The sequence below is a fragment of the Enhydra lutris genome, unplaced genomic scaffold (assembly GCF_002288905.1).
Source record: "Enhydra lutris kenyoni isolate GAN:26980312 unplaced genomic scaffold, ASM228890v2 scaffoldscaffold124, whole genome shotgun sequence".
Taxonomy (NCBI): Eukaryota; Metazoa; Chordata; class Mammalia; order Carnivora; family Mustelidae; genus Enhydra; species Enhydra lutris.
In genome coordinates this window covers 207,910-217,707 of record NW_019154208.1, presented here as the reverse complement: position 1 = coordinate 217,707, position 9,798 = coordinate 207,910, and the positions used below count along the sequence as shown (strand labels likewise).

The following is a 9,798-nucleotide window of genomic DNA, read 5'->3' as shown; positions in this document are numbered from 1 at the left end:
GGACAAGGCCAGTACCATGGCCAGGATTCTGGAAGGCCCTGGGCCAGCTCCAGACATCTCTTAGGCAGAATGGGTAGGGACAGTGGTTGTGTTCAAACTGCAAGGATGTGACTGTGAAACCAAACTCTGGAGACCAAGTCTCATTTTCTGACCTGAGAGCTGCTTGGAGGAAGCTTGGGTCTCCTCTCTTCCTCCTCAGTCACCTTTTCTGAGATCACAAGTGGTTTGAATGCATTTGGAGTCCCAGAGAGGAATAAATTTGCATAAATACTAACAATCACAGGACAAGTGCCTGGAAAGAAATAAGAGAGGCCAGGGTGAGCCTGGCCCAGCTGTGGTTCTCAGAAGACAGAGCTCTGGGTACAACCACCATGGCCTGGACTCTCTCTCTCCTTGTCCTTAATCTCTGCACAGGTGCTGTCCCCAGGCCCAGCTCCACAGGATTTGAACTGAGCCTGCCCAAATCCTAAGCTCCACCCTAGCACAGTCTCAGTATTGGGATCCTGTGAATGAGCCCATGGACCTCATTGCAACTTCTCTTCTTTCTTCTCAGGCTCCATGGTCTCCAGCGAGGTGACTCAGCCACCCTTTCTGTCAGTGGCCCTGGGAGAAATGGCTACAATCACCTGTACCAGAGAGGAACTTGAAGATGGTTATGCACACTGGTACCAGCAGAAGCCAGGCCAAGCCCCTTTGATGGTTATTTATGGTGATAGTGAGTGGCCCTCGGGGATCCCTGAACGATTCTCTGGCTCCAAGTCGGGGAACACAGCCACCCTGACCATCACTGGGACACAGGCTGAGGATGAGGCTGACTATTACTGTCAGAGCTATGATGGCCATACTGATGTGCACAGTGACACAGGCAGATGGGAAGTGGGACACAAACCCGTTCCCCATCTGTGTCATACTCTCCTCCAGCCCCAGGAGACCTGTGCACAATACAGGGAGCATATTTGGCCCAGGTCCCCAGATCTGAGGCCTCCACTCTGTCCCCTTCCTCCCAGTTCTCCAGGCAGGCTGTACAGGGCGGATCACCAGGGGATTTGTAATCAGTTATTAGAATTCTATTAACATAAGAGTGTGGGTGGAGGAAGGACTATACATCTGAGAAGCAGAAATGGAAGACATTTTTTTAAGCTTTTTTTTATTTATTTCTTTGACAGAGACAGATCAGAAGTAGGCAGAGAGGAAGGCAGAGAGAGGAGGAAGCAGGCTCCCTGCTGAGCAGAGAGCCCGATGCGGGGCTCGATCCCAGGACCCTGAGATCATGACCTGAGCTGAAGGCAGAGGCTTTAACCCACTGAGCCACCCAGGCGCCCCTGGAAGACATTTTTTGAAGAACCCCTCTTTTAAGGCTTCCCAAATTATTCAGTCTGAAATTTTAAAATACATGGGTTAGACTGACAGCAGATATGATGCTGCAAAAGAGGATGTTAGGGAACTTGATGTCACAACAATGGAAAGCACTCAAAATGAAACACATAGAGAAATACCTAATAAAACTAATGAAGGCTTGGTGCCAGAAAAACACCTTCATGCCACCCAGACAGCGTGCAAATGTAGGAACTGCAAGAAAGATGGTAAAGAACTGAGGAAAAATAAAAAAAAAATCTGTGAAGAAATAATCTACAAAAAGGCTTCAAGTTTAGAGAAATCCAGAAACCAATATATCTAAGGAGCTCAATGAAACTCAGATAGAGGGAACATGAAAGACAGCACAGGACACATCATTATGAAATTATTACAAACCAGTGATGCATACACTGTCACAACCAGAGAGGAGACTCCTGTTCTAAACAAATAAACCAGCATTGTGCTGGAAGCACATTTCTCATCATGAACCATGTAAACAGGAAAACAGAGGGCAATATCTTCAAAATATTAATAGAAAACACTGTCAACCTTCGTCTTTATCCACAAAAAATATCATTGAAAATTGAAGACAAACTGAACCTTCCTCAGACTGTAAACTTCTCAGAACTGATCACCCACAGATCCTCAGCACAAGCAACAGTGAAAGATGCCCCTCAGACAGAAGGAAAGGGTGACAGATGGAAATGTGAGTCTACACAGAGTATAATAAGTTTCAAAAATCATAACTACATGGGTAAATCTAAAACAAATTTTAGTGATCAATGTCTGCAAATACAATCAATTCCTTAGAGCAAAAACAATAGCAATGTAGTTGATTTATAATGGAGGTACAAATAAAACATGATCATGAGAGCAGAAATGATGAGGGAGATGAGAGTATTTTTTGACATCCTCATCATTCATGTGTTTGATGCTGTGTCACTGAGAGGAACTCTGATAATATAGGAGGTAAGGGTTGCAAATCCACATAAACCATTAAAATAATGTCACTTTGAAAACAAAGAGCTATAGCTACTCAGATGCATAACCTATGATTAAAGGGTACAGATCCAATAAAAGAACATAGGTGTCATATATGTATACTGTGTGTTCCTCTGTGATGCACAGAGAGACAGCGACAGTGGGAGAGAGAAACTCACATTGAGAATCAGCTCAGGCAGTTCTGGGGTGGCAGGTCTGGAAGATGCAGGACAGGACAGAAGGATGTAAGTCAGGATGAGGTTGCAGAGTTTCATCCATATTTAGTCTGAAGGATTGAAAACCTAAGAGGAGACAGAGAAGAAAATTAAAGCAATCCAATTCAAACTGCTAGAGATGAAAAATATACTGTCTCTGAACACAAATACAAGGGCTGAGTTTAGCAGCAGACACAAGACAAATAACGTGGGGGAATGTAAAGACACAGCACAGGCACTGCAGAGTAAAGGGTACAAGAAAAGTTTAAAAGTGAGCAAGGCAGGGAGCTCTTCAGAAGATGGTGGAGGAGTAGGGGATCCTATTTCAACTTGCCTCCTAAATTTAACTAGATATCTACCAAACTATTTTGAACATGAAATCAGTCTGAGATGTAAGAATTTATATCTGGGTCCCTAGAAGCAGAAAATCCATGGTAGTCTTGAGGTGAAAGGGGGAAAGCCATGATTCTGTGGGCAGATATAGGATGATAAATAGAAGATGGAGGGAGCTCCATAAGCTGACACAGAAAAGGTAATATAACACAAAAGTGCAAAAGTGTCCTGTGCTGGGGACTGGGCACAGGCTCACAGACAGGTAGCAGCAGAGAAAGGACTTTAGTCTTAGACAGGATCCAGATGCTGTGCATGGGCACAACCCAGAGGCATTTCATGGTTTCAGAAGAACAAAGGGAAGAAATGTTCCCAGGCTTGGGATCAACCTCTGGGAGAGTTGGTGTGGGGTGCACAATCAAGGAGGCTGTGGTTTTTAGCAGCACAGACAGAAACAGAGACTGGGTGTCCTGGAGAACTCAGTGATGGGCAGACTGTGATTTCTCTGTTCTGGAACAAAGGTTTCTGTGTGGTCACTACTGCTTTGATTCTTGGAAGAGACATGGAATGCCACCAGGGAAAGCCTCCAGAGATGTGGAAAGCCAGCAGTGACGGATGCCAAATAAATGTTTTCGCTGAGCCCATCCCTCCTACAGGGGCAGAGCAACTATGTCCAAAGAGGGTTGCAGAGCAGGCCCCTCCACCAGAAGACAGGCTGGAAGAACAAGAGGAAGACAACCCTAAGTTCCCTATAAAAGAGGTGTATCTTACTTGGGTAATGGTTAATATTTGGACTCTGTATATTCTCTCAACAACCCCTCCCAACAGAATGACTAAGAGGAGTGGGGAAACTGGCTGCAAAGATGGAGCTTAGGAGTGGGCACTTAGCTTGGGGTTGTCATAAATCATGATCCCAGGCATAGTCACGCCACTGCTCTTCAAGCAGGGACCCCATAAGTGGCAGATCCAGGAAGACCCTCCCCTTCCTCCACCGGGAAGACCAGGAGACTGATCTCCGAGCAGGGGCCCAACAAGAGGGCAGAACCAGCAACATCCCCATCATCCACCAGGAAGATCAGTGCGGGAGTGCACTGTAGGAATCTGCTAGGTTTGGAGACTCCAAACATCGCTGTGTGCCAGAGATAGAAACTCTCATTCACAGACCTGAAGAGCACAGAGCACATCCAAAGACCAGGGAGACAGGAGTAATTGACTGCTTTTATCAGAGGGCACATGGAGGAGTGAGGCCCTGAGATCTTGGTTCCAGGTTGAAGATTGGGAGGCTGCCATCTTCATTCTCATCCTCCACAACTGTACAGAAAACATTAAGGGAACAAAAGCTACCGAGAGCAAAACTGAGTGAATTACTTAGCTTGGCCCATGGGGAGTGTTGTGTAAATCTGCTTGGGGAAAGACATTTGAGAATCACTATAACAGGCCCCTTGCCCAGAAGATCAGCAAGAACATCCAGCCAAGATCAAGTTTACCTATCAGTGAGAACTGAAAAACTCCAGAGTTAGGGGAATAGAACACATAGAATTCATGGCTTTTCCCCCATGATTCTTTAGTCTTCCAAAGTAAAAAATTTAAAATTTTCTTTTTTCTTTTTTAAATTTAATTTTATTTTTCAATGTTCCAAGATTCATTGTTAATGCACCACACCCAGTGCTCCATGCAATATATGCCCTCCTTAATACCGATCACCAGTTTCACCCCTCCCCCCATTCCCTCCCTTCCAAAACCCTCCGTTTGTTTGTCAGAGTCCACAGTCTCTCATGGTTCATCTCTCCCCTGTTCCACTTCCCCCAATTCACTTTTCCTTTCCTTCTCCTAATGACCTCCATGTTATTCCTTATGTTCATTTTCTTATTTTTCCTCTTTTCTATTTTAACTTAACTATTTTATTTTATCAATACCTTTTTAAAAATCTTTTTTTAATTTTCATTTTGTACTCATATTCTATCCCTTCATTGTATTTAACCTTATTTTTTGTATACATATAAGTTTTTCTTTCTTTCAGATTTTGGTGTACAGTTTCTTCTAACAGAAAAATCTAGAATATGGCTTTGTTCTAGTCTCCAGCCTGATCACATTCTCTCCCTTTTTCTTTCTTTTTGTAACCAATTTCTGGCCTTATCAATTCCTTTTTAAAATTCTTTTTAAATTTTTACCTTTACAAGTATATTGCATCACTTCATCATGTTTACCCTTATTTTTGAATACATACATATATATTTTCTTCTTTCTTTAAAATTTTAGAGGGCACTTTCTTCTAACAGAACAAAATACACCTAAAATCAAGTGTGTGGCTCTATTCTGTTCACTAGCCTAATCATTTTTTTTTTTTCACTTTCTTCTCCCCTGTTTTCTGTCTCTTCTGATTTGGATAGGGTATATTTTTCTGGGGTTGTTGTTACCCTTTTGGCATTGTTTTCTCTCATTCAACTATTCATCTCTGGACATAATGACATGGTGGAAAAATTCACCCCTCCCAAAAAAGAATAGGCAGTATCACCCCCAGCACCAAGTGCTGGGGTTCTAATCAACAATATATTAGTAAGATGTCAGAACTAGATTACAGAAAGACGATTATAAGGATGCTAGCTGGGCTTGAGAAAAGCATAGAAGATACTAAAAAAATACCTTTCTGGAGAAATAAAATCCTTTTCTGGAGAAATAAAAGAACTAAAATCTAAAGAATTTGAAATAAAAAAAGCTATTCATGAGGTGCAATAAAAAATGGAGAATCTTACTGTAAGGATAAAGGAGGCATAAAAAAAGAATTAATGATATAGAAGACAAAATGATAGAGAATAAAAAGGAAAAAGAGAGATAAACAACTGCTGGATCACGAGGGGAGAATTCTAGAAATAATTGATATAATAAGATGAAACAATATTAGTATATGGGATCCCAGAAGAAGAAGACAGAGAGACGAGGGCAGGAGGCATGTTGGAGCAAATTATAGCAGAGAATTTCCCTAATTTGGGGAAGGAAACAAACATCAAATTCCAGGAGGCACAGAGAACCCCCCTCAAAATTAACAAAAATAGGTCAACAATGCATCATTCAATAGTAAAGCTTACAAGTCTCAGAAACAAAGAGAAAATCCTGAAAGCAGCTCAGGACAACAAATCTGTAACCTACAACAGTAGAAATATAAGTCTGGCAGCAGAGCTATCTACAGAGACCTGGAAGCTCAGAAAGGACTGGCATGATATATTCAGAGCAGTAAATGAGAAAAATATGCAGCCAAGAACAGTATATCCAGCTAGGCTGTCAGTGAAAATAGAAGGAGAAATAAAAAGCTTCCAGGACAAACAAAAAATAAAAGAATTGCAAACCCCAAACCAGGACTACAGGAAATATTGCGAAGGGTCTCTAAGCAAAGAGAGAGCCCAAACGTGGCAGACCAGAAAAGAACAGAAACAATATACAATAACAGTCACATTACAGGCAATACAATGGCACTATGTTCATATTTTCCAATAGTTACCCTAAATGTAAATAGGTTAAATGCACCAATTAAAGGCACAGAGTATCAGAATGAATAAAGAAACAAGACCCATACATATGCTGTCTCCAAGAGACTTATTTTAGACCCAAAGACACCTCTGGATTTAAAGTGAGAGAATGGAAAACAATCTACCATGCTAATGGACATCAAAAGAAAGCTGGGGTGGTAATCCTTATATCAGATCAATAAGATCTTAAGACAAAGACCATAATAAGAGATGAGGAAGGACACTATATCATACTTAAAGGGTCTGTCCAACAAAACGATCTAACAATTTTAAATATCTATGCCCCGAACATGGGAGCAGCCAATTTTATAAGCCAATTAATAACAAAATCAAAGAAACACATCGAAAATAATACAATAATAGTAGGAAATTTTAACAGCTCCCTCACTGAAATGGACAGATCATCTAAGCAAATGGTCAACAATGAAATAAAGGCTTTAAATAACACACTGGACCAAATGGACATCACAGGTATATTCAAAACATTCCATCCCAAAGCAATAGAATACATATTCTTCTCTAGTGCACATGGAACATTCTCCTGAATAGATCAATTCCTGGGTCACAAATCAGGTCTCAATCATTATCAAAAGACTGGGATCATTCCCTGCCTATTCCAGACCACAATGCTCTAAAGTAGAACTCAATCACAAGAGGAAATTTGGAAAGAATTCAAATACATGGAGGTTAAAGAGCATCCTACTAAAGAATGAATGGGTCAGCTGGGAAATGAAAGAGGAATTTTAAAAAATTAAAGAAGCAAGTGAGAATGAAAGCACAACTGTTCAAAATCTTTGGGATACAAAAAGGCCATCCTGAGAGGAAAGTATATAGCAATACAAGCCTTTCTCAGAAAAAAGTTCTGAAGTACACAACCTAACCCTTAACCTAAAGGAGCTGGAGAAAGAACAGCAAATAAAGCCTAAACCCAGAAGGAGAAGAGAAAATAAAGGTCAGAGCAGAAATCAATGAAATAGAAACCAAAAGAACAGTAAAAGAGATCAACGAAACTAGTAGCTGGTTCTTTGAAAGAATTAATAAGATTGATAAGCCCCTGGCCAGACTTATCAAAAAAAAAGAGAGAGAAAGAACCCAAATAAATAAAATCATGAATGAAAGAGGAGAGATGACAACCAACCCCAAAGAAATAAAAACACTTATAAGAACATATTATGAGCAACTATATGCCAGCAAATTAAACAATCTGGAAGAAATTGAGGCATTCCTAGAGACGTAAACTACTCAAATTGAACCAGGAAGAAATAGAAAGCCAGAACAGACCCATAACCAGTAAGGAGATTGAAGGAGTCATCAAAAATATCCCAACAAACAAGAGCCCAGGGCCAGATGGCTTCCCAGGGGAATTCTACCAAACACTTAAAGAAGAATTAATACCTATTATCCTGAAACTGTTCCAAAAAATAGAAATGGAAGGATAACTTCCAAACTCATCTTATGAGGCCAGTATTACCTTGATCCCAAAATCATACAAAGACCCCATCAAAAAGGAGAATTACAGACCAATATCCCTGATGAATACAGATGCATAAATTCTCACCAAAATAGCTAATAGCATCCAACAGTACATTAAAATCCCAAGTGGGATTTATTCCTGGGCTGCAAAGTTGGTTCAACATCCAAAAATCAATCAGTGTGACACAATACATTAATAAAAGAAAGAACAAGAATCATATGATCCTCTCAGTAGAAGCTGAAAAAAGCATTTGACAAAGTACAACATCCTTTCTTGATCAAAACTGTTCAAAGTATAGGGATAGAGAGTACATACCTCAAAATCATAAAATCCATCTAAGAAAAAACCCACAGTGAATATAATTCTCAATGGTAAAAAAACTGAGAGCTTTCCCACTAAGGTCAGGAACACAGCAGAGCTGTCCACTATCACCACTGCTATTCAACATAGTACTAGAAGACCTAGCCTCAGCAATCAGACAACAAAAAGAAATTAAAGGCATCCAAATTGACAAAGAAGAAGTCAAACTATTACTCTTTGCAGATGATAGGATACTTTATGTAGAAAACCCAAAATACTCCACTCCAAAACTGCTAGAACTCATATAGGAATTCAGTAAATTGTCATGATATAAAATCAATGCTATACACCAATAGTAAGACAGAAGAAAGAGAAATTAAGGAATTGATCCCATTTACAATTACACCCAAAACCATAAGGTACCTAGGAATAAATCTAACCAAGGAGGCAAAGAACCTGTACTCAGAAAACTATACAGTACTCATGAAAGAAAATGAGGAAGATACAAAGAGTTGTTTCATCCTCATGGATTAGAAGAACAAATATTGTGAAAAAGTATATGCTACCTAGAGCAACCTACACATTTAATACAATCCCTATCAAAATACCGTCAATGTTTTTCACAGAAATGGAACAAATAATCCTAAAATCTATATGGAACCAGAAAAGATACTGAATAGCCAGAGCAATGTTGAAAAATAAAACCAAAGAGGGCAGCATCACAATTCCAGACTTCAAGCTCTATTAGAAAGCTGTCATCATCAAGACATTATGATACTGGTACAAAAACAGACACATACATCAATGGAACAGAATAGAGGGCCCAGAAATGGACCCTCAACTCTATGGTTCACTAATCTTTGAGAAAAGAGGAAAGAATGTCCAATGGAGAAAAGACAGTCTCTTCAACAAATGGTGTTGGGGAAATTGGACAGCCATATGCAGAAGAATAAAACAGGACCATTTCCTTACACCACACACAAGAATAGACTCAAAACGGATGAAAGACCTCAATGTGAGACAGGAATCCATCAAAATCCTTGAGGAGAACACAGGCAGCAACCTCTTCGGCCTCGGCTGCAGCAACTTTTTCCTAGAAACATCCCCAAAGGCAAGGGAAGCAAGAGCAAAAATGAACTATTGGGACTTCACCAAGATCAAAAGCTTTTGCACAGCAAAGGAAACAGTCAACAAAACCAGAAAACAACCAACAGAATAGGAGAAGATATTTGCAAATGACATATCAGATAAATGGCTAGTAACCCAAATCTATAAAGAACTTATCAAGCTCAACATCCAAAGAACAAATCAAGAAATCCAAATCAAGAAATCCAATCAAGAAATGGGCAGAAGACATGAACAGATATTTCTGCAAAGAAGATATCCAAATGGCCAATACACACATGAAAAAGTGCTCAACATCACTTGGCATCAGGGAAATACAAATCAAAACCACAGTGAGATACTACTTCACACCATACAGAATGGCTCAAATTAACCAGTCAGGAAATGACAGGTGTTGGTGAGGACGCAGAAAAAGGGGAACTTTCCTACAGTGTTGGTGGGAATGCAAGTTGCTGAAGTCACTCTGGAAAACAGCATGGAGGTTCCTTAAAAA

General features: G+C 40.2%; 1 gene segment (V, D, J or C); it reads left to right on the top strand.

Annotated features, from left to right (window-relative positions):
• Positions 1 to 355: 355 nt before the first annotated feature.
• LOC111139911 lies at positions 356 to 1,074 on the top strand. The segment is given in 2 exon segments: positions 356 to 414; positions 554 to 1,074. Coding segments are annotated over 2 exon segments (564 nt in total).
• Positions 1,075 to 9,798: the final 8,724 nt, after the last annotated feature.